The sequence below is a fragment of the Podarcis muralis genome, chromosome 9 (genome assembly GCF_964188315.1).
Source record: "Podarcis muralis chromosome 9, rPodMur119.hap1.1, whole genome shotgun sequence".
NCBI lineage: Eukaryota > Metazoa > Chordata > Lepidosauria > Squamata > Lacertidae > Podarcis > Podarcis muralis.
Window position 1 is genome coordinate 29,677,942 of NC_135663.1, and position 25,388 is coordinate 29,703,329.

Here is a 25,388-nt window from a genome sequence, read left to right on the forward strand (position 1 = left end):
TATGGTAAAATGGAATGGGTGTGGCTTACATTTGGGCCAATACGGCCAATACGGTAATGAATTAATAGGCTCCTTACTTGTTGAAGTGTTCTGTAAGTGGTTTATAAGTAAAAAACAGATGATAAAGAATATAGTCACACATAATTAAAATACACAATAGACAATTTCATCAAAACAAAAAAAAAATAAGCATCCACCCACAACTAAATAATCTACAATAAACAATCTCATCAAAACAACAGTTAATTAAAACAGGAGATCAGGGGAATGTTTGTCCAGATAAGTGTATTCCCAAGAGCTAGTTGGGGTGCCAATACTGATGGGGGTCTCTCATATTTTAGCAGGCAAAACATTTCCAACATGGGGTGCCTCTGGCCCTGTTGTAATTTGGGCGCTGTCCTAGGAGCAGTGATGGCACAAGGTTCTCTTATGCTACACCCTTAAAGCCTTCCACTGTTGCTAGGTAGCAATTATTTTAGGTCATTTGTCTATTTCTGATGTGCTGTGAGTGTTTCTTATGTAACCAAAATGGCTCCACCCATGCACAAGAGGGAGGTATCAATAACTTGATAGTTTGCAGAAATAGGATATATATATATGTATGAGAGGGGGCAGAGAACCCCCCCAAACAACCAGTGAGAACTGAGAGTGTTTGATAGCTATGGAATGCTGACTGTGGAATGGAGTGTCATGGAGGACGACAATAATATTTCACACTGCAACATTTTGTTGCAGGTCACACAAGTGGAAGAATGTGGGTAAATGCATCAACTGGCAGTGATTTGCTTTTACAAAGGCTACATGAACCACATAATAAACCTTAAAGCATATACTGTAGATTTTTGTTTTGTTTTGTTTAGGTAGTCTCTTGTTTCAGAATGATTACTTGTTTTGAATAAGAGTTGCAAGGGAGGTCAAATAATTAGTTGGTGGTAAGAGAACATGATTGTTCACTAAGCCACTGGAAATAGGTGCCATCTGATACAGAAGTATGTGCTCAAAGCCAACTTACAATAGAAGGTAAAGGATGCATCTGATCCAAAACGTGCTTCAACAAACCCTATCTGAAAAACCTCGTTTGTGTTGGCCAGATGTTCACTATTTTCTGGGCTGCAGTTTAAACAAAATGTGCGTTTTGAGTTCATTACTCAGGGCTTGTGCAATCTTACAAATTAGAAGCCCTAATCTGGATGTCTTTTTTCTTTTTTAACGTGCCTTTAAAGAAAGGGCTATATATTTATCTTCCTGGCAAGGTACTAACTTTATCCTTTCCTGGCCATAATGCAACCAATTTTTAAGGTCAAGGATCAGCGGGGAGGGCAGGAACAAATGATGCTAACAAGAGGAAACAGGAAGAACTGAGGTCTTGCTTTCAATCTGTCTTTCATTATTCCTTTATTGTAAAATATTCTTTCAATTAAACGCTGACCTGTAGCACGGCGTGCACACACCCATATCTTAATCATTAGAAGGCTTAATGGATTCAAGCTTTATTTTGGACAGTTCTGACGTTGCTTATCTTTCTCTCTGTTTTAAGACTGCAATTCTTTATTGCTGATTTGTAAAACTATGACAACAGGGGAAGGCAGTGTTCTTGCTTGGCCCTTGCAGTGACGGTGCTTAATAGGAACTGTGTTTTTCCTGGATATTTTTAATGGAGTAGCTACAGATAAAAAACAGGAACTCCTTTTTAAAGATACGTCATGTAATGGGAAATGGGACAAGTTGTTAAATGCTGCTTTTCTGCATACAATATTTTATTGAAAGGTTTTGGGTTGGAAATAAGGAGGGTATACTTGATGAAGACCGGAAGAGGTCATTATTTTTTATCAGTGAATCAAACTACAAGTAAATATTTTGCTGCTTTAAACAAACGGATTAACTTTTAAATTCTCTTACAATGTGGGACATTGTCTCTAGCAAAGATCTTGGATATGCACAGGCTAACTTTCTCAGTGAAATAACTGATTTATTCTTTTAATTGGAAGTGTTGGTGTTCTTGAACCTAGGAACAGCAATCATTCATTCTATACCACATTATAGTATACTTAATTTGAAGATAATATATTGCTTTATATGAAGAAAATGCGTAACAACACTAGATGCTAAAGGTCATTGGTGTATTTTGCCGTTAGCAATTCATATGGCATATTGTTGAATGTTCCATATTGAGAGCGACATTTTATGATGTCTGTTTCGCTTCTCTTCTTCCCTCCAGCCCCTTCCAGACATAAGAGACTTGATTACGATTACTTGCTAGTTTGACAGACTCTGCATGTGAGCAGAGATTATTATTTCACATTTTCAGGACCAAAGCATGCATTGCAAATATGTTCTGATATGCCCTACTTTAAATGAAGCAATCATTTTTTGTCTATTGCTTGGTGAACTTTGTTCTTTTAATTAGAGCAGTAAATGTTTTGGATAATAAAAAAGTTATATTGATTATCGAGGGCAGGAAAATCACATGCAACTGGAAGCAAGTGTTCTCCACATTTTATAGGTTTGTGTTGCTTTAGCTTTTTTTTTTTTGCAATGCCTGTGTAGGTGTAATCAACACATGAATTCAAACACTTAACGTTTTGTGGTGTGGCTCCATAAGAGGTATGGAGCTAATCTTTTCTGAGAATCATACTTGGGCCATCTTACATGGAAATTCTTCCGTTGCCCATAGATGTGCAATGAATAATTGAAGTTTGTGTTGTTGTTTTTTTAAAAAGAGGTGACAGTGGCACTATGCAGCTAGGTAAAGGCACAGTTTTCTAAATAAATGCCATGCAAATCCTATTACGATGAAAACAGCAAGGTTTAAATTTGCCGCCCTACCAAGTCAAAATATTACCAGCTGCCACTGAGGAAAAGCAAATGAGTTTGATCTTTTTTTCACATGGGAAAGGCAACATTATATTAGAGCTCCAGGTTGGCCCTCATATATTCTCGCTCTCCCTTTGCTATGTAAGCTTGTGAGCAAAGGCTGATGTGAGGCTGTCTGTGTGTGTGTGTGTTTGTGTGTTAGTTACAGGGCCTAGCTTACATGATCTTTAAGAAATTCTGCCAGTATTCATCTGTATTCATCTCCTTAATGTTTTCGTCCCACAGAGGAACAATTATTTTATATGAATGTAATCTTACATTATTGAGATATAGTAAACTTGTCATATTCTTTCCCTGCTTGATTACTTCAAATGAGGATTCAAATGAATTCTCCTTATCCCTGGGTGTATCTATTTTATGTCATACGTGGCACGCCATATATTTGTGGAGAGCGATAATCTGATGCCGTGTTTTCGTATTCTGTGCCACGTGCAGGCTTGTATGCTTTACGGAGAGTACTTGGGGAGAAAGCAAACCTCTTGGATGAGGATGTGTCTGGATCAGTGATAATTACTCGCAGCGACTTCCTGCAGGCAATGAACGACGTCAGGCCCAGTGCCATGAGGGAAGTGGCAGTTGATGTGCCAAAAGTAAGTTTTGCCCAGTACAATATTCTGAAATAATTATTCAAACATAGGAAAGCCACATACTTGATAGCAGTCACCGTCTGGTGACAATTGTAGCTCAAGGGAGACATCCAGTGCCCTTTATATGCGTTGTGGGAGGGGGGGGTATTATTGGTTTGTTGTTGTTCTTGAGTTTATTATGTGTTTTGTGGTTTTTAATACTGCAATTTTGCGTTGTGAACCATCCTGATCTACTGATGAAGGGCAGAGATTTATTGCTGCTGCTGCAATGCCATTTTAACTCAGGAATCTTCTGCCCTGGGTGGTTGTTAATTTTGGGGTTGGCTCCAGGTTCGCTGGGGCTTCTCACAGACGCTGATATTCGTTTTCCATGACAGGCTGACATAGCGATGGCAGCAGTGCTCTGGTAAGTGGAATATTGTGGGAAACTGAAAATGGCAGTGACTCCCAGATTCACATTTCTGGTGCTGATTGGAGCCCTCGGGACGTTTGTTTGTTTGTTTGTTTGTTTGTTTGTTTGTTTGTTTTGTTTCTAAAGGCAGGCACTAGTGGTAGACCCTGCTGGGCCTGCAGCAGCTGCCTGAGTGTGCTGACACTAAAGGTAAAGGGACCCCTGATCATTAGGTCCAGTCGTGGCCGACTCTGGGGTTGCGGCACTCATCTCGCTTTATTGGCCGAGGGAGCTGGCGTACAGCTTCCGGGTCATGTGGCCAGCATGACTAAGCCGCTTCTGGTGAACGAGAGGAGCGCTTGGAAACGCCGTTTACCTTCCCGCTGGAGCGGTACCTATTTATCTACTTGCACTTTGATGTGCTTTTGAACTAGGCCTTGCTAATTCACAAGCCTCAGTACTGTTCAGTCATACCTTGGGTTACAGACGCTTCAGGTTGCATTTTTTTGGGTTGTGGACGCGCCAAAACCCGGAAGTACTGGGCCGGGTTACTTCCGGGTTTCAGCGGTCACACATGCAGAGAAGCGCCGAATCGCAACCCATGCATGCGCATGAGCGGCGCTGCAGGTTGCAAACGCTGCTGGTTGAAAACGTGCCTCCCACACGGTTCACATTCACCACCCGAGCGTCCACTGTATAGTAAACACCTGATTCTTTTGCTCTCCTCTTCTGGTTTGACTTAGAAGAAGGTATGGAGGTGAAGGTGGGCAAGGCCAAGGGGTGGGCTGTTAGTTACTGAGATGACTAATGAGTACAGTTATTTTAAAATAAATTTAAAAATTGTGCAGTAGCACCTTAGAGACCAACTAAGTTTGTTCTGGGTATAAGCTTTTGTGTGCATGCACACTTCTGAAGAATTGTGCATGCACACAAAAGCTTATACCCAGAACAAACCTAGTTGGTCTCTAAGGTGCTACTGCACAATTTTTTAATTTATTTCGACTGCGTCAGACCAACACGGCTACCCACCTGAATCTAGTTATTTTAAAAGTTCACCTCATGTTATTCAGATCAACCATGTCCATCCTGAACTCTGTTAATAACCAGTTACCACCTCCCTTCTTTCTCTCAGTTATGTCTGCTTTCCACTCAGTGCAAAAATAGTTTTGAGTTTTGAGCAGCTTTAAGGCATCAAGCCATATTTCCCCATCATCTCTGTAAATGCAATGGAAGCCTTTTAGTGCAGCACTTGTAGAATGTGATTTTAAATCGTGTGTATTTGTAACAGCTACAATTTTTGTGTGTGTGAGTGGAATACTTCTAATCTTCTACTCTACAAAAAAATCTCCTGCTGATTCATGACGGGGTTGTTTGTTTTACAGGTATCCTGGTCAGACATTGGAGGGCTAGAAGATGTCAAACTGAAATTGAAACAAGCAGTGGAATGGCCACTGAAGCATCCCGAGTCTTTCATTCGAATGGGGATTCAGCCACCAAAGGGAGTGCTACTCTATGGACCTCCAGGATGCTCAAAAACCATGATTGCAAAGGCATTGGCCCATGAAAGTGGGCTGAATTTCTTGGCAGTGAAGGTAAATGGCATTTCTAGTTTTAAGGCAGGACATTATAGGATACGTGTGGAACAAGACATGCTGATACACCTGCGCTTCTTGGTAACTTTGTGTTGGCCTCTGTCTGAAGTGAGATGGGGGAGCTGTTTCTGCACTGGAAGCACATGGCATCCCTCCTTTGTCCTACTTTGGACAAAAAAAAGCAAGTCACTTGCACCTTCCTGTTTAACTGATGCATTTTGAAGCACTACCTGTATCCAGTGTTCCTTCTATTCAGAGTAGAGCCATTGAAATGAATGGGCATGACTAATTTAGGTCCGTTAAGTTTCGTGGGTCTACTCTGATGAGAACATAGTTGAATGCAACAACTCAGTGTGTGAACAGCTTTCAATTGTTTATTAATTTATTTTATTTCACAAAATTTATATACCATTTGATTGTGAAGGAAAAAACCTCAAGGCATCTCACAGAAGCAGTAAAGCTATCAGTAAAAGCTGTTTAATACAGCTATTTAAAACATTCAACAAATAATTAAAATTAGCAGTAAGCTAAAATGTTGCCTCTAATTGCAGAAACTTGGCTTTGTCCCTCTTTAACTATTTACACAAAAGGGACGCGGGTGGCATTGTGGGTTAAACCACAGAGCCTAGGGCTTGCCGATTGAAAGGTTGGTGGTTCGAATCCCCGCGACGGGGTGAGCTCCCGTTGCTCGGTCCCTGCTCCTGCCAACCTAGCAGTTCAAAAGCATGAAGTGTAAGTAGATAAATAGGTACCGCTCTGGCGGGAAGGTAAATGGCGTTTCCATGCGCTGCTCTGGTTCGCCAGAAGCGGCTTAGTCATGCTGGCCACATGACCCGGAAGCTGTACACCGGCTCCCTCGGTCAATAAAGCGAGATGAGCGCCGCAACCCCAGAGTCGGCCACGACTGGACCTAATGGTCAGGGGTCCCTTTACCTTTAACTATTTTACACAGTACATAGTTAGACTGTCGAATTGGCTACACACAAAATGTAGGGATGGCAGCCCACATGGGTGGGTGGCTTTAAAGGGGGGGGTTATACAGATTCATGGAGCCCCCCAGTTGCTGGGGAACAGGAGTGGTTCAGAGTTCTGTTGTGCTCGTGACTTCATGTAGACTTCTGGCTGTCCACTATGAGGACAAGATGCTGGACTAGATATGACTTCTGTCTGAACCAGCAGAGCTCTTGTGTTCTTAGATGGGATTAATAATTTCCACTCATAGGTTATACTAGGCTACATGCAAATCTGAGTAACAACCCCTTAATTGCCAGTTTTTATAAACAGAAGCAAGTGTTTTTGTGCAGAGAAGTGGGGAGGACCCTTAACCCTTTCCTGTCTCTACTATTTTTCTGCTGGAATTCCCCCTGTTTTTCCTCCTGTGATAGGATTCCAGGTGTATATGGGGTGTAAACATAATTGGAAACCTTGGCAGTTGGTTGGGAGGCAGGGAGTTGGAGTGGAAAAACAGTACACAGGAAGAAGGTTAAAGCACTCCTTTGCTATTTCTCCATACAAGAACACCCACTGCCAAACTGCTTTTGTTTAAAAACAAGTTACAAGATATGAAAACTGTGTGTAATGTGTTGCTTGACCTCGGGCTATCAATCCATAAAAGAGAAGTGTTAAATAATTAGGCCTTTCTGATGTTCTAAACGTACAGGAGTGCCAAATGATCTAGCACTCTCTGGATTTTAAGAATACTTTAGAAACTAGCTGGCAAAACTTGTAGTGCCTCAAAAGAGCAAGAACAACATTTATGCAGGCAGAAGAGTCAGTGACTCCAACGCATTATTTGTATTTAGTAAATGTGTCCAATTGCGGTGGAAGGTTTTTTGGTAGAAAATGTTCTCGGTGCCTTATTTTCTGTTTTAAATAAGATCCTTTCAGTGTTAGCTTCTCTTTTTTTCCTGATTAGCAATGATTACAAAAATATACAATGTTGTCAGAGTTCTGACTTCATCTTGGCATATTTTCTAATGTCCTGTATCCCTCTTCGGATTCCGTTCCGTGGCTCTTTGCCCTTGACATGTGCTTAAGTTTGGTTTGTCATCTGGGTCAAGTACGTCAAAATATTTTCCAGTTAAAATTTCCTCCGCCGTTTTTCTCCTTCCTCCTGGCTGCAGCAGTTAAAATAGATTAATGAGGCTTGGAAATCTTGCTGCTCTGCTTCATGAGCAACCATCACTGAATCCCCAGAAGGAAACTGGTTAGTGTTCCGATGAGGTTTTTTGGCAGATCCTCCTTTAGCTATTGTTTAGTAAGCAGAAGTATGAAATGTCACTCTGTGATCTGTGCTGATTGAGTAATAGACATAAAAATTTAGCACATATTGAGCTCCATGCTGCCAACTCATTTATTAAGCAGAGTGCAAGAGAACAGGAATAGGGCATGTAGCTTTAACTATCCAATGAGCTGCACCAAAAATGCAGACCTGGGTTGGTGTTTCATTCTTTACTTCCACAATCACACGGATTTATTTCAAATGTTACACTAATCTCTTAGCGGTTTACATAAAAATAATAAAAATACAACAACATTTTAATGAAGTCTCCTGATAACTTGATAAAAACAAAACGCAACTGCATTTCACAATAAAGCAGCCATGCACAAAACAGGAAAATTAAAAATTAAGAGTCCAGGAAAGCTTGGGTAAACATGTATATTTTTCGGAGGCATTGGAAGGTCATTACTGTCTGAATCTCTGAGTCTTGAGATTCAGAGTAATCTATTTATATGGATGTGTATTTGGTATGCTTATATATTTATATTTGTAAAATCAAATATAAACAATTTCAAAAAAAAAAAAAAAGGAAGGTCATTACTGTCTCTGCCTCATTAATTTACTGAAGGCAGAGGCATTCCAGGTGGTAGGTGCTATCACTGAGAAGATGTGGTCACGCAAGTGGCAATCACTAGTCATCAGGATTGAGGGGGCTTGTGTGTGGCACCACGCAACCCAGGAGCCAGGGCCTTTGCTAATCATGGAACATCCTGCAGGGTCTCCTTGGAAGACCCTGTATTATAGGGTTTATCTCTGATTAAGTAGATATTCAAAAGTTCTTCAAGGTAGAATTCTATGTGATATGACCGATTTCTTTAAAGCTGTGTTTGGGATAAGGAAAATGTATGTGACTCTTTTCATGCAGGGCCCTGAATTGATGAACAAATACGTTGGAGAATCTGAACGTGCAGTCAGAGAGGTAAGGTGTTATTAATTTAACTGGAATATTAAGTGCACATGTACAGGGATGTATAATGCAACTTACTGTCTGTTTTGCTACATTATAGGCAGGGTCTTTTTGTTGCATCATGCAGTCATTGCTTTGCAGTAACTAGTTTTCACAGGCTTTGAATTATAGCAGTCTTCACTGCTTCCTGCCATATGTTGATATGATGAAGTCAGCTTGTGTATGAATTTGCTAAGAATTTGCTAAGAGTGGAGGGTGTTCTCCACTCTGCCCCCTTCTTTTTCCTATCCAAACTTACCAGGGGCCTGCGGCAGGATGGTTTTGCTGTGGGTTCACTGAAGACCTTTGGCACTTTCATAGCACTATCTTTGGCACAATGATCGATGGGGAATCTTCGCTTCTAGATTATCTTACTAGGATATTGCTTGAATGGATACATGCCTCCAATGGAGCATTGTGCCCAGGATGCTACTAAAGCACTGAAGGGTGTACAGTATTGGAGACTCCAGAGTGAGACCTCGCTGCCAGGTAAGTTTGAGGAAATGGTGTGAGGCAGCATGGTGCCTTACACAGTGGGAGTAGGGAAACACTGGTTTCGGTTAAATTAACTCGTGTGTTTACTGTGATCAGGACTTTAATTGTAATTTGAAAGGTGTTTTTTACAATCTTTTTCTTAACAGCAACAATGTCATTTCACAGGAGGGAATTGTAGAGTTGAAAGATGTAATTTGCAGAATGGCCTACATCGATCAGGGCTTATATATGGGAGGCCAAGCTATCACTGGGGCCACATGCCTGGAGAAAGAAGGTGGATAGTGACAGCAGCTGCCAGCTGTGACCACAGTGATTCTTCAAGCTGATTGGGGGGAATGCTGTTGTAATCACTGACCTGATTATGCTGCTCCCATTAAATATTTTTAGTACATTATATATCATATCTACAATGTATTACTTACAGTGTACATACATATTGTTTGTATACTCTGCTTGTTTAATTAAAACTGATATCTGCAGACTGTATAGTCAAAATTATTATTTGGCAACAAAGGATTTTGTAAGCAGTCATTCATACTAAGGGTAGAATTCAACATTGCACTATTACAAACATTATGTCTGCACAAGCAGATCAGCTTGCCAGATGGAACAATCCTCATTCCTCCCCTGTGCTGTCTTGAGGGTTCTCATGACCTTCCTGAGCCCAATACGGAGGCGAGGAAAGGAAAAAAAGCCCCACTGCACAAGTGGAACGGCTTCCGCTGATGGGGATCCTTATGTGAATCCTGCCCTAATAATTCATTTATTCTAATGCTGCTGATGTGCTGTTTTGGTAGAATGGAATTCAATATTTTGTGTTAAACGAGTTGCATTAATGGAATGGAGAAACATTTCCATAGCTTAGTTTTTGTTTGACAATTTTAAAATGATAGGAATTATCCTGTTAATGCTGTAGCAGCTGGCAACTATTTTGTTTTTACCAGGTGAGCCTGGAACATCCTTTGGCTAATTGTTAAAAGGTTTTGCCAACTGATATAGGGACGCGGGTGGCACTGTGGGTAAAAGCCTCAGGGCCTAGGGCTTGCCGATCAAAAGGTCGGCGGTTCGAATCCCCGCGGCGGGGTGAGCTCCCGTCGTTCGGTCCCAGCGCCTGCCAACCTAGCAGTTCGAAAGCACTCCTGGGTGCAAGTAGATAAATAGGGACTGCTTACTAGCGGGAAGGTAAACGGCGTTTCCGTGTGCGGCTCTGGCTCGCCAGAGCAGCGATGTCACGCTGGCCACGTGACCCGGAAGTGTCTCCGGACAGTGCTGGCCCCCGGCCTCTTGAGTGAGATGGGCGCACAACCCTAGAGTCTGTTAAGACTGGCCCGTACGGGCAGGGGTACCTTTACCTTTACCTTTGCCAACTGATAGTATTAAAAAGTTAAAAGACATTTAAAATAGTAATCCCCAGATATGCTTAGTATATGTTCAGTTAAAGCATATTTACACAATTTTTTTTCCTGCTGTTTAGAGAATAATTGGAGGGATGCCAACAATGCTATTTGAAATGGTTACCTCCACAGTCTACAAAAGTGCAGTCCATCAGTTGGACATTTTAGATGATGCAAGGTTGTGTCATTATAGTTTTATCTTGATATTGCAACCTATCCTGGATATTAGAGGCAAACCAAGGGTAACAACTTTATTTGTGATTATGCAACTTCTTTGGACATCTGACAATTATTTTGTTTTTGTTTTGCCAGATCTTTAGGAAAGCCAGAGCTGTTTCACCCTCAATATTGTTCTTTGATGAAATAGATGCCCTGGCTGTAGAAAGGGGAAGGTAAGAAAAATTATCTACAAGGTTCTGGATCTGTTACTGCTTTGTACTTTCACATGAACAAGAAGTTGACTTTTGTATCTGTTTCTCTTGCATATTTAGATGGAAATTGGTTAGTTCATTTTATTAGGGATATAAGTGTTCTGCAAGACCTAGCAGTAATTCAGCAGTGACTTTTTTCCTTTTCAGTAAACATTTTAAAACTCCCTTGCTTTTAAAGACTGCCAAAGAGAATGATCTTAATTTTATTGATTTTTATTGAAACAGTGGTGCTGGGGGAGACCACTCCCACCCCTGCTTCCCCACCACCCTGGTGTTCTTTTCCTGATTGAAATTCCCCCATGAAATGACTGTTAACCCCACAGGGAAAGACTGTTTCCCTGACTGCCTTCCATTAGGGTAATAGCATCTGTGGGGGAAATTGGATCAGGCAAATGTCACAGGTGAAGGCTACCCATACTTCTGCTCCATTGTAACCAAGCATGCATCCTTGATCATGCATTACATGCAGGCATGCAAGTGTGCATGTGTTGGCGATGGAAATGTGATTTTCACGATCTTCAGCTTGGAGTCAGAGCACGTCATGAGGATGTTGCCTTGCACTTTCATTAGAATAGGAAATGGCCATATACCAGAATCCCAAACTGTATGTTTATTTAATTCCACTCTACAAACATTTAACGCTTGATGGTTTCACGCATGAGGCACAAAAGTTTGTTAAAGACACTGTTTACAGAGAAACTTTTAAACAACACTCTTTGTCAAACCAAGTCTCAGGTAGACTTTTCACACCTAGCAGGGATATCGGTGTCCCAAGCAGCAACACCCACCCAGCCCCTTCTAGGATTTAACTACCCCACAGGGAATCAAAGCCAAGTTCCCTAGCTAACCCCTCTCAGATAGTCCAGCATAGTCTGCCCATAGACAATCCTTGAGAGCCTATTCGCGCTCTGTGCCTACTGACGGATAATCGCTTTCTGAGCCCACTCAGATAGGCAGAGAACCAATTTGCCCACCCAGATGGAAAGTTTCTATCTGACTGTTAAACTGCTATGGTCTAACTTAAATTCCACACATTCTCTCCTGATTGGTTGTTGGTCTCACCATTTCTCCCTGGTTGTTGGGTCACCAGGAGGCAGACCTAGGGCCTGTCTGTCATAGTGCCTCGTGATGTAGTGATGTAGTGTTTTAACATGCCAATCACTTCCATCCATTGGTGTGGCTAATGGAAGTAGGAGTCCACAGCATCTGAAGAATGCTATGCTGTTTAAAGTAAAGGAATGGCATTTCCAGAACTATTTGATAATGATGATGATGTTGTGATATCCAACTAGGTCACACAATGTGTACCCAATGAAATCAATGGACTTAAGTTACTAAGTCAATGTGCTCTGAATATGACTAATGTTGGATTTCACCCAACAATAATAAGATCTTTCTGCTTTGTACATCTCCAGCTGTAATTTGCTTGTGTGACAGGGATGTAGAGTTACCAGAACAGTAGCCTCTTGCGTTAGCAGTAGCGAAATTTTAGAGCTAAATTGTCAGATCTGACGTGAGCATAGAACTGAAACAGAACACTAGCCAGTTGCTGTAATTTCTGCCCTTTGCTGCAATCTGACTGTGGAGTCTCGTTATATGTTGCTATATTCGTTTCCTGCCCTTTTTTTATTATGACACTTATATAAACTTTTAGCCATTCTCCAGGGCACTATTAAACATGTTTAAACTAATTATTAAAGAAATTACAAACAGGAATAAACATGCCAAATACCATATTTTTCGTCCTATAGGGCACACCGGCCCATAGGACGCACCTCGTTTTTTTGGGGGGGGGGGAATGAATAAAAAAAAATTACTTTCCCCCCCAGCCGCGGCTGCCGCCCCAAGCCTCGCGCGCCCGGCGGGACCTCCCACCGGGCGTGCAAGGCTTGCAGACACTCACCCGAAGCACGGGGAGCCCTCGGGAGGGCTCCCCATGCTTCGGGCTGCAGGCTGCTGCCCGCAAGCCTTGTGAGCCCGCGGGAACTCCCGCAGGGCTTGCAAGGCTTGCGGATAGCTTCCTGAAGCCTGGAGAGCGAGAGGGGTCGGTGCGCACCGATGCCTCTCGCTCTCCAGGCTTCCACGAAAGCCTGCATTCACCCCATAGGACGCACACACATTTCCCCTTCATTTTTGGAGGGGGAAAAGTGCGTTCTATGGGGCAAAAAATACGGTACATATTTCTAATAAAGATTTTGAAGCTGTGCAATGTGGTGAAAAGGCTGTTATAAGAAAAAAATGAAAATGGCCAGTTTTGTCCAGTATGTTCATTGGAGCCTTAATTTAGAATGTTCCCATTCTAGCTAGATGCACTTCCCAAACCATCATCTTATCTGGAGATTGATGGAGAAGGAGAAAACACAGCCTTGGCCTGCCCATTGGAGATAGGAGGTGTGACCTTCAGTGTTCCATTGAAGACATCTGCTTTTTGGAGCATAGAAAAGAGCAGAGCAGGACACAAATATTTTATTGTCAAATGTGAACCATATGGGAGGTAAAATATGTAACATAGTTCTCATAAAATTCATCTGGAATTAAATGGTGTAGGAAACCAGACAAGGCACTTATTGGAAATGACCTGTTTTTACAGGCTGATTTTCCACAGTAGGAATTTGCAAATGCATTAGAGATGCTAACGATTTGCAGGCTCCAGAGATCCATTTCCTCTTCTATAACCAGACTGAGGTTTTCAAGGAAACACCTGTTGATATTGTCTCCCTAGTCCCCCTGTGCTTTTTCTACAGAACATATTGCTGTCGTTAAACGCCCTGTGCCCTTTCCCTACAGATAACTACTTCTGGTTATAATTTAGCCTATTAATTGGCAGTGTTTGTGTAAAAATATTGGAATGAAAGATACTGCAGGTGGCTTTTGTGTGCAGAATAGCATTTGTATATCAGCTGCCTTTGCACATATACAGGGCAGAAAAATGTAAATCAAGAAACAGCTACATACACTTCATGTATAATTGAAACAGAATGAAAAAATAGGCATACAGCATAATGCTGCTACTGGCTTGGCCCTTATTTGCACTTCTGTAGAAGATTGTTACCTGACCCTAAAGTAACCCCATGCACCCCTGAAGTGCTCGTTTTGTTTGTTAATTTAATGTATACCACCCTTTGTCCTAAGGCCATGGGATGGTTTCACTATACTAACATAAACAACATAGTGTATAACATAGTGCATAGCAGAGCAGTATCCTGCTAAACATTTCAATAATAATAATTATTATTATTATTATTATTATTATTATTATTTATTTGTACCCCGCCCATCTGGCTGGGTTTCCCCAGCCACTCTGGGCGGCTTCCACAAAGACCAAAAATACACTAATATGTCATACATTAAAAACATCCCTGAACAGGGCTGCCTTAAGATGTCTTCTGAATATCAGGTAGTTGTTTATCTCTTTGACATCTGATGGGAGGGTGTTCCACAGGGTGGGCGCCACTACCGAGAAGGCCCTCTGCCTGGTTCCCTGTAGCTTTGCTTCTCGCAATGAGGGAACCGCCATAAGGCCCTCGGCTCTGGACCTCAGCGTCTGGGCAGAACGATTTCTACTAGCACAAACACCTTTGATTGCACAACAGCACTTCCTCTCATCTGCATGCCCCCCAAATATATTCTGGGAGATATCCCAAACACCTGGAACAGATTTAGGGTGGTGGGGGCACATAGGGAGAGAACAGTAAGGGAAAGTTCCACTGTGCAGCCAAAAGTGCTTGTGGTAGTGGAACTGTTTAGTTGGATAGTGCCTTGAATATCCACAAAATACAAAACATTAAAACAGTTGTTGGAGGCTGTGGGTAGTGGTAGGACTAGCTTGCGATTTCTATAAGAATTGATTGTATCTCCATCATAGTAGCTACCTCTTATTTGGTGAAACCACAGCTAAAGGAGGGTGGGAAGTGAAGGAAATTGCTATGGCGGTGGGAGGACTAAAGAATGTACGAGAAGATTTGTATGTTATTTGCCAAGTTTAATAATAAAGAATAGTGAAGGCTGTGTCACTGATTTCCGAAGTGGAATTGAGCAAATAAAATGAGAGGTTTTGTTTTGAGACATTGTGGTTGTTCCTGCTGACTATCGTAGAACCACTTTGGCAGTCTTTGTTACAGTATTTAATAAATCTTCTGAAAGTAGTGGTGAATTTGGCATATATTAAATGAAACTGGCCAATTCACAGTCCAAATATACAATAAGGAACAATCTGTACTACTGAAGAAATGGATGCCTTTCCTATTTCTCTGTGGTTCTGACTAATATTGGGTTTCTTTTAGTTAGCTGCCTTTTCTTGGCATTATTTCATAAAAGACGTCTGCATTGAGGTCATGTCCACATGAATGTTCCAGATACAACTGTATGCGAGAAGGAATGTTTGTTCCTAAATAATCCTTTCCTTTTCAAAGCTTCAGATTCTTAACAAATTGTGCAGCTGCAGAGAATTATGGGTACTTGTAATTCCTTGGTATCCTGACCATGTAAAACCTAATTCCACTGACCGGTAAACTTTGCCAAGAGGAAATGGCTTGGTAATTAAACTTGAAGGTGATGAATGAACATGGTTCTCTGTAAATGTAGTCCAGACAGTCTGTTTGCTGAACTTGGGATATCTACGTGCTTTGGAAATAGGATGCTGTTTATACATGTAGGATTGTGGGGAGTTTTAGGCAATAGACATGTTTGTTCCTTTTTGTTTTTTATAAGCAGTTTCAGGCATGAAAAATTGTGGGTTGGAGAGAACACTACTGTTAAATTCCTTTTTAAAAAGTCAGTGCTTTGCTGTACATTATTGAAGGAAGAGAACTATATAAGGCACCAGTTTGCTTTCTGAGGCCAAGAAGGGGAAGCGTGTGAACAGAAGGTAACCACTGTGCTCTCAAAATTGTAGCCATTTAGGGAACAACTTTTGATTATACTTTAAATGCACATGGACATTTATCTGGTACTTTGGTCATGCAAAATGAAGTGACTGAACGGTGAAAGAAAAATAATCAAAGGCCAAAATCTATGGTAAAATCTACAGGTTTAGCTGTAAGTAATCGGCACCAGAAAACAATATGTAGTAAGTGTCAATTTTGTGACTTAAATTCAAACATTACAGCTACAGTGAAACACTTACTCTATATCCAGTAAGGTAATTATATATTTTTCTTCACCTGAAGCACTTTTAACTCAGGTGGAAAGGACAAATTAAAAAGTAGCTTCTACTTCAGTTTAGATGCACATCCTTGCATGACAACAAACAACTAAGCCCTAGTGCTAGATAAGTGAGGTTCTGACTCAATAATGTGGAACGCATAAACACCTGCCTTTTCAGAATTCAGCTTGTTTGTTGGCCCACATCCAGCCCATCACTGCCTCCAAACAGTCTAGCACCTTAGCCAACTCTCCTGATTGATGGCTGTCATCTGCATATTGGTGGCACTTTACTCCAATATCTTGAGTTCCAGTGTCTTCAAAGAGGTGTTAAATAGCATGGGTGACAAGACAGAACTCTGTGGGACACCACAGGAAAATGCTTGTGGTGTCAAACAGTGGCCTCCCTTAACTACTTTCTGGAAGTTTGAGCAGAACGACTGCAATACAGCACTCTGAGCCGCTCCAAAAGGATACCATGGTCAAGAAAGCTGCTGAAAGGTCAAGAAGAATGACCAGGGTTGCACACTCTCCATCTCTCTCTCCTGACAAATGTCATATCCAGGGTGGCCAATTTAGTTTCAGTGCCATCACTACAATAGATCCAGATTCTCAGTTTCCTCCAACTATGAATGAAGCTTGCCTCCAAAGCGGATATTAGCCACTGGGTGATAGTTATTTAGCATTTCTGGGTCCATGGAGGCCTTCTTAAGGAGGGGCACTCCACAGCCTCTTCAAGACAGGTGGTATTTCCCCTCTCCCAGTGAAGCATTGATGACTCCCTAGACCCAGAGAGAGAGAAAAAAACCAGTTCTTGCTGGGTATAGGACTGGATAAATATTTTAGATTTTGTTTAAAATTCCAACCAGCAATCCCTGGTATTGTATTTAAATATTGATATAATATTCTGCTGTAAGAGGAATCCAGCTTGTGTCCACATTGTAGTCTGAAGTACGTCCAGATTAAACTTCAGTTGATTCTACAGTCGGCATGATTGATTACAGTTTTCAGCTTGATTAACTTCCAGGAATGCACAGAAGGAGAACTGCTGAAGGGGGGAAATAAAGAAAGGAAATGGAAAAGTGCTGTCAAGTTTCTTTCTAAAAGACAGCTGCTGCAAGCTGAATATTGGAATATTAAAACTGGTTATCTTTTTCACTGTGCATAAGCACTGCACTATAAATACAAAGCTTATATCCCTTTGCAGAATCGTGCTATAAGGCTTGTTTACATGTTACACTGAACACAGGTGCAAACTGCCTATGCATGTACAATTATTTTTTGTGAAACAGTAAATATTATTTGTACAGCTCAGTTACTGTAACCACTGGTACACAGACTCTACATTCTTTTGAATGTCACATATGAATAACTGTACAACTCAACTGTTACGTAGAGAGGTTGTATTATCATTGAATATAACATGTCAACACCCCTAATGAAGCTACTGTTTAAGCAACCTCACATTTTACGATTAATGCACTTGTTTCATTAATGCATTTGTTTTGTTTATTGATACTTAAAGTGAATGAAGTTTGTTACATGCATTTGTTACTTACATGTACACAGGATGTAGGTTTTAGGAGTATGCAAATCTTACAGTAAAAAAAATAATACTGCTGAAATGCATAACTAATAGCATATAAAACCACAATTAAAACAGTAAAAAAAAATCCCCATGCCCCCAAACCAGTAATACATACAACACGCTACAATGACACCAAAATATAATTTGTGTATAAAAACATTTTGTATACAGTAGAAGATAACTGAGGAGCCCCTTCCAAGTTTCTGGAGCAATTTATAGGTATGTCTTACCTAGTTGTATGGCATATTACTCATATGTACTGTGTGTTTGGTACATATGCGGAAGAAAACATGTATACTATTACTTGTAAAGCGTGAGTTGTTATATCTTTAAATACAGATCAGGAATTTATTGTTGAGTAGAGTTGATTAGTCTTGTGGTCTTTACTTGAGGAAATAGTCATTCATAAAAGTGTGAGTTTATGTTACAATAAAGGCCAAAATAGGTTTTTAGAAACTGTCTTGGCAGATGCCCATAATAGCAATTGGTAATCTTGATTGTTGCTTTTATTGAAAACAAGCACTCTGGAAAGCCTTGTCCTGCCAAAAACATATTTCACCAGAACTTGTGAGAGGAAGGAAATAAAACAGTGTGACAGTTAATTACAACCATGGTAGCTGGACTGAAAAGTCTGACCTGGCAGGTGTGCTTTGCTGACAGCTTTCCTCCTGCGAAAGCCTGACAGAAATGTCAGACTCAATACATTCTTCATACTGTGTGATTGTGGTGATTTTAGTGTGGGAGTGTGTTGGCAGGCAGGGGGTTTGGTATTTTAGGAATGTTTTACCTCAGAAACTTCTAGAGAAGTTAGGAATACTAGTCAAAAGATGTGTGTTGGAGTTATAATTTTTCTGGAAGTAAGTTGCTTGAGGTTTTTAAAAATCATTTTCAGGTAACCATAAAATACACATGATTTTCAAGGACAATGTACAATGTGTATTAGAAGTGGAGCAAGCCAAATTTCTCTCTACTGTTCTTATTTCTCTAGATATTTGAAGGTATAAACTGTAGAGGATAAGCTTGTTTTAAAAGGGTAAAGGTAGTTTTAAAAAAACAACAAAAACCAAAACCCAATAATACTCTGGAAAGCTGTTTTTTCCAAGATCCATTTTCACTGGAATTTGTAAAACGAAGGAAATAAAAGTGTTGCAGTCATTTTTTACTTGTGTGTGGCCCCTTCCACACAATACATTTAAAACAGTATCATACTACAGTGGTACCTCAGGTTAAGTACTTAATTCGTTCCGGAGGTCTGTACTTAACCTGAAACTGTTCTTAACCCGAAGCACCACTTTAGCTAATGGGGCCTCCTGCTGCTGCCGCACCGCTGGAGCCCGATTTCTGTTCTCATCCTGAAGCAAAGTTCTTAACCCAAGGTAATATTTCTGGGTTAGTGGAGTATGTAACCTGAAGTGTATGTAACCTGAAGCGTATGTAACCCGAGGTACCACTGTACTTCAAACAGTTGTGATTTCTTCAGAGAGCCATGGGAACTGTAGTTGTGGTTTTTTTAAAGGGTGATTAGGAGATTCTTATTTCCCCATACAGAACTACAATTTCCAGAGTTCCACTAAACCACTCTGGAAACTGTAACTGTGCAGGAACTAGAGGTCTTTCTAGATAGCTTTCAGGATTCTTTGTGAGAAGCCATGGCGGTTTAAAGTGGAACGATACTGCTTTAAATGTATAGTGCAGGTGCGACCTGTGTGTGTATGTGTGTGTGTGTGTAATAAAATTAAGATGTGCTTTATTTTTTCTGCACACAACCCGCACAGCTTCCCACACGGTTGCATTTGTGCTGCTAGGATGTCATATATTCTCAGTGCTACAGATTATAGTATTTTGTTACTACATTTTCTCAGCATTTACCCCAGATAGCATCTTCTTTGCAACTGTGGCACTGTTTATTGTGGGCACCTGTGGGGTATTTTGTGAAACATACGTGATGATGGTAACATAATGGGTGGCATTAAACTAATGTGCCCCGATAAGCGCAAGGATTTCTGCTTGTGCTGTGGGACTTCCCTCTCGCCCTGCACATGCCCTGTTCTACCTCCAAATCTGCCTCAGAGGGAACCCAAAAACAGATCTAGGAGTACCACAGAAGGATGGAAAAGTGCACTTCACAACCAGATATCCTTGGGCTTAGGGAACATTCACGCAGTGCAAATTGGATACAGTGGTACCTCAGGTTACAGATGCTTCAGGTTACAGACTCCACTAACCCAGAAATAGTACCTCGGGTTAAGAACTTTGCTTCAGGATGAGAACAGAAATCGTGCGGCAGCAGCAGGAGGCCCCATTAGCTAAAGTGGTACCTCAGGTTAAGAACAGTTTCAGCTTAAGAACGGACCTCCAGAACGAATTAAGTTCTTAACCCGAGGTACCGCTGTACTCCTCTTCTGCCTGTGTTTCAGAAACTTGCTTGGGTGTAGCTTAGGGAGCAATTAGAAATAGAGTGGAAGATGTTCAGGTTCAGTTTAATCTATTAAACTTCCAGAGATTAAAGTATCCCCCATGGTATTACAATAATTCAGTTTAATCAGAAGTATGTAAACTCCTTTAGTAGGCCTTGCTAAGTACTCTGTTTGAAGGGCCCTGACTCTACTAAGGTTTCAGTTTATGCTCTCAGCTGTTGTGGATGGTCTTCAAAGAAATTCTACATACAACTTGAGAAACAGATTCTGTGGGGATTGGTAGTTAAAAATTTATCTTCTGAGTAGTTGAGACATTAACATTTTGTGTCTCATACTGCTTTAGCAACTATAAAATTGATAACCCTCACGTAGTATGTCTGACTTCTGGTTCCTTAGTTTAGTCCTTCCCTTTTCTTGCTGGGCTCAACTACTACTTAGGTTCTGTAAGCGTGGAAGCTCACAGGTCCTTGTCAGGCCACCTTGGGGTTCTTTGTGTCTTTCTTTTAATGTATGAATTGTGTAAAGGTCACTCTTATTTTTTTGTTGGCCCTGTTTTGCTTCTAAATTAAAGGTAAAGGTAAAGATACCCCTGCCCGTACGGGCCAGTCGTGACCGACTCTGGGGTTGCGTGCTCATCTCGCTTAAGAGGCCGGGAGCCAGCGCTGTCCAAAGACACTTCCGGGTCATGTGGCCAGCATGACGAAGCTGCTCTGGTGAGCCAGCACCAGCGCAGCGCACGGAAACGCCGTTTACCTTCCCGCTAGAAAGCAGTCCCTATTTATCTACTTGCACTTTGACATGCTTTCGAACTGCTAGGTGGGCAGGAGCTGGGACCGAACGACGGGAGCTCACCCCACCGCGGGGATTCGAACCGCCGACCATACGATCGGCAAGTCCTAGGCACTGAGGTTTTACCCACAGCGCCACCCGCGTCCCATGCTAAATTACTCTAAATTACTCCCTCCTTAAATCCAACCTTCAGTCTCCCAGGGGTGACAACCCACTTGTTAAGTATAACTTGTGAAGTTGGCATACCTGAACAACTCCGTTATACTCACAGTAATAACTGTTGGAGAGCTTTTAAATCAGGGGCGGGGAACCTTTTTAAGCTACATTGCCCTTTGGGAAACCTTCCAAAGGCCACTTGCTAGTGGTGGTTGAGGACAGTGGCATAAGTGGGTGGAGCAGTGGACATAAATGTTACCTCTGTACAGTACGTTAGTTTTTATATTCCAACTAGTGGGTGGGTGTGTCTTAGGAAGAGTTTAGAGGGCCAGACATAGGGACCTGGAGTACCACAGTACTCCTAGGCCTGGGGTTCCCTGTCATTACTGTTTGCAGTAATGGCCCCACCCCCCAGTCTTGCAGTGCACTTTTATGGATGATTTGAATTTCCTTAGTGACTGGTGACAGAAGCAGGTTAATCTAGAATGCAAGAGCATGCTGTTGTATAAATGTTGCTACTTGTAAACAATTCCAAGAGGTGGTCAGCTTGTTGCATTTTCCAGGTAGCAACCGCTGTTTTCATTAAGTATGGGTGTCAGTGTAATTATCTAATGATTTTGGCTCAGTTTATTACACCTGCTTTTATTGTGAATTCTATAGAAAGTGGAGGTATGAAAAATCACTCTTTATTCAAAACTGTGGGTGGAAATAGGTGCCATGAAAGTTTTACAACTTTTTCCTTTTTAAACACTGTGAAATCACAAAGTTGAATGTACAAGATAGACAGCAATTGGAGTTGGTATTTTACCTTAAAGGCACTGTAGGAAGCTCATATCATTTCACTCTTAAGTCTTGCGCTCCTGACCATTCTTCAGTAGTAACCATTTTAAAAAAGCTTGTTTCTGTCATTGCTATTGATTCCCTAAGTTTCAGACAGCTGTCATTGGACAGGTGAACAGGCACATGTGCACACCTCACAAACATTGGCGTTCTGTTTGGCATACAGTCGGGTTTGTTGACAGGAAACTGTTTTGCATCAGTTTTTGCCTGATTACTATTTCTGTAATGGTGGGATGATATCATGGTTCACAGGTCAGCTGGCAGTGGTGGGGAAGAAACGCTTATTGGCTGGATGCTGGTTTTATAAATGGGTCTGAAAGGTTAAACATAATTTGTGTATCTGAGTTGTGCTTGCGTCAAAAACCGAGACAGCCTTAATGAGCATTGCCTGCTTTAATTTGAAATTCTTGTTGGGAAATCATGGGAAAATGGAAAAAATACATGCTTGTATGTCACCCCTCAGATTAACAGTTTATGCAGAGCTCAAACATCTGAGCACACATGCTGCTGACGCAGTTCTGGAGCAGCTGGTGGAGAAATCTCCTGCTATAAATGTCTGTCTGTCTGCATTTTTATAGGATAGCCTGTTAAGCCAAAAGGGCTTGTTTACTTGTAGGAGTCATGCTAAATATGGTGTGTAATCTGACAGCTGAGTTCCATGCATAAAGGAAAGCACGGCAGCTTTGGGCTACATGGAGGACTTAAATCTATATTAATATCAGTGTGGGCAGGGGTCTTGTACAGCAAAGGAGTACAGGGTAAATGCTTATTTGGAAAACAACCAAAATACACACGAAACATTGCATTTTAGGTTCCGGAAGCATATGCAAAAGGAAAGTAATTCTACTTTTTCTGTTTCCTTTCCTTTCTGGTCCTTAGTTGATTCATTTCCAATTGGGAGTTTTGACATGTGCAAGTATCTGGATACTAAATTCTGTGACTAAGTATTTGTCATCTTTCCTTCATTCCCACTTCCCACCTGTTCCAAATTTTCAGCTCCACTTAGCAACAGTTGTTCAAGGGAGCTTTTGGAACAAACTGCACTCTTCCAGGGCATTTCTTGGGGTTGGTTATCCATGTAGATAACACCCACTGAACAAAGTAAGAGAGCAATCCAGCTAAAGTTGATGACTTAATTCTCTGTTCTGTAGGCGAGTTAAACATGTGTCTCCTCTGAAACCAGTGGGAATTAAGACTGCACTCACATTAGGGAGCAAGTCCCATTGAACTCAATGAGACTTAATTTTGAGTGAGCCTGCTTGGGATTATGTTTCAAGAAGGTTTTATTTTGTCAGGTGTCATTGCCAGAGTTTGTACTTGTAGATAAGAGACAGTCAATATGAGAAGACAAGAGTGTATCTTAGCTGCGCTATTCACTTCCCTGGTTTTGCCCCATGTGCACCCCACATTAGCTATGCCATAAATCAAAATTAGGACAATTATTGCACAAGACCCAATTGTAAATGCTACTGAGGGCAGGGCTCATAAAATGGAACAGACTCTTGTGAAAGCAAATATAAAAAGCTCATATGTCAGCAGGATCAATCTTGTAAAACAAGCTTTGCATCTGCCATTTTGTACCTATTACATATTTAAAGTAATAAATGTGGAAGTTATAATTAAATACCCAACTGCATTTTTGAACTCACTTTTTCACATGTAGTTAATAAAAAAAACCCCCACACAAAACACAAATAGGCTAACTTCTGAAATCTCTTCCAGGAGAAAAATGTCTTTTCTTTCTGAAACCTAACCATTTGGTGATTTCAAAACAACATATGTATTTAACATCTGGAGCAACAGCTGTGCAAAATTAATAAGAAGTTGGTTTTATGGGTTAGCTGGCCACTGCTCAGTTTGGTCTTACTTGGGGAAGGTGGAAGAAATGAATCTGTAAAAGGCCTTCATTTCACTTACAGTGTTGGATGACCTGCATTGGTGGCAGAAACTAAAGCACTGTCTGAGCAGCGTTTTAATGTTGCCAATACATCTTTACGAAATCAACCCCTGCAAATGCCACAATAAATCATTTGCCAAGTTCTGACATACTTTGTTTTGTTGGTGTTTGGTAGCCAAGTTGGCGGGAGTTGCAGGAAAAGGATACTGGTCCCAAAACAATAGCTTCAGTTTTTAAGAAATCGGTTTCATGTTTGTGTTCTTGTTGGTAAGCTCTGTTTAAGTACATCCAAGCCATTAGTGATAATGGGCAAAGGGGGGGGGGAGTCAATTACACTGATATTTTGCTGAAAAATAAACTATCAACAAATTCATGATCTGTCAATAACTTCCTCTTTCAGAATGTGGAAAGGAACTAGGGTATCCTTGACTTGATCACGTAGCAAATAAGGAAAAGCTGGTTCATCAGATTAATGTAGCACAGGGATGGAGAACCTTTGGCTCAGGGACCAAATAGAACTTCCAAGCATCTCTATTTGGCCCTTAGGATGCTGTCCAGGCCACTCGCTTGAGTGCTTTTGCCTAGCCAAACGTGTCCTTGAACAGTGGCAATGCCTCTTACTTGTTTGAAAGGAGGATGGATGTGGCATTTGTAGAAACATTTGACTTTTGCATGCCTGGAATTTATTCTCCTGGACAAAGGTTAAGAGCCACACCATTGCTCTGCCCAGTTTTTCCTCTAGTCCCTCTCACCAGTGGCATGCAGCCCCTGGAAAGTTGCCTACGAGGGAAGGTGGTCCTCAAGCTCAAGTAGTGTTTAAGAAATGAGCACCCACTACTATGGCTTTCGTTTTGTGTTTCCATTAGCTCTTCAAGTTCTGGGAACGTGGCAGACCGTGTCTTGGCACAGCTGCTGACAGAAATGGACGGGATTGAACAGCTAAAGGATGTGACTGTTTTGGCTGCGACAAACCGACCAGATATGATAGACAAGGTAAGAGGTTTGGGCACTTGCCCCTGCTTTTGTTAAAACTACTTTATTGGAAGTGAAATGTTTTCAGATTGCAGTCAATTGTAGTCAAACATCTTTGTAAAGTACTGGATTTTTAAAAAAGTGTTTTTGTATAAAGTACAACAAAAACAGTTGTTCTCCTGGTTTTCAGAAGAAACCATGGTTTGCTCCACCAGTGCTGCTGCTTCAGCATTTTTTGAAAGCAATATGCAAACTGACCACTAAGACCCCTATGCATTCACAAGGCAGTAAGATAGAGATGTTTGCTGCAGCCGGAACAGCTTTGAGCAAGTTGGTCTGCTTGGGATCTTGGGGTCCTTTGTTTCAGGATTAATGGACCATTTTGTAGAGTTAGCCAGCCTTGGAAGTACTGTATCTTGAAACCTCAGAACTAAATACGTATCTCCAGTCCATGTGGGGTGAAAGGAAAATTTTGTTTCCATAGGCAGGAGGGAATTTCTCCCACACCAGTCAGTTACCTAGCCTGTGATACATGGTTGCTTTCCTCCGACAGATAAAATTGTAGGTAGTCATTCAGAGATTGTTTAAGCAAATTG

The 25,388-nt window shown here is 41.3% G+C and overlaps 1 protein-coding gene across 5 annotated transcripts in view; it reads left to right on the forward strand.

The window, feature by feature from the left end:
• AFG2A (AAA ATPase AFG2A) overlaps positions 1-25,388 on the forward strand; it is a 148,668-nt gene that overhangs the window by 19,688 nt on the left and 103,592 nt on the right. For 4 of the 5 annotated variants that reach the window (XM_028744673.2, XM_028744674.2, XM_028744670.2 and 1 more), the window contains exons 10-14: positions 3,310-3,464; positions 5,235-5,444; positions 8,591-8,644; positions 10,873-10,952; positions 24,687-24,813. In XM_028744673.2, coding sequence (XP_028600506.2) covers positions 3,310-3,464; positions 5,235-5,444; positions 8,591-8,644; positions 10,873-10,952; positions 24,687-24,813 — 626 coding nt within the window. The remainder of the gene's footprint in view (positions 1-3,309; positions 3,465-5,234; positions 5,445-8,590; positions 8,645-10,872; positions 10,953-24,686; positions 24,814-25,388) is intronic. The other variant, XM_077934018.1, reaches the window with a different exon arrangement.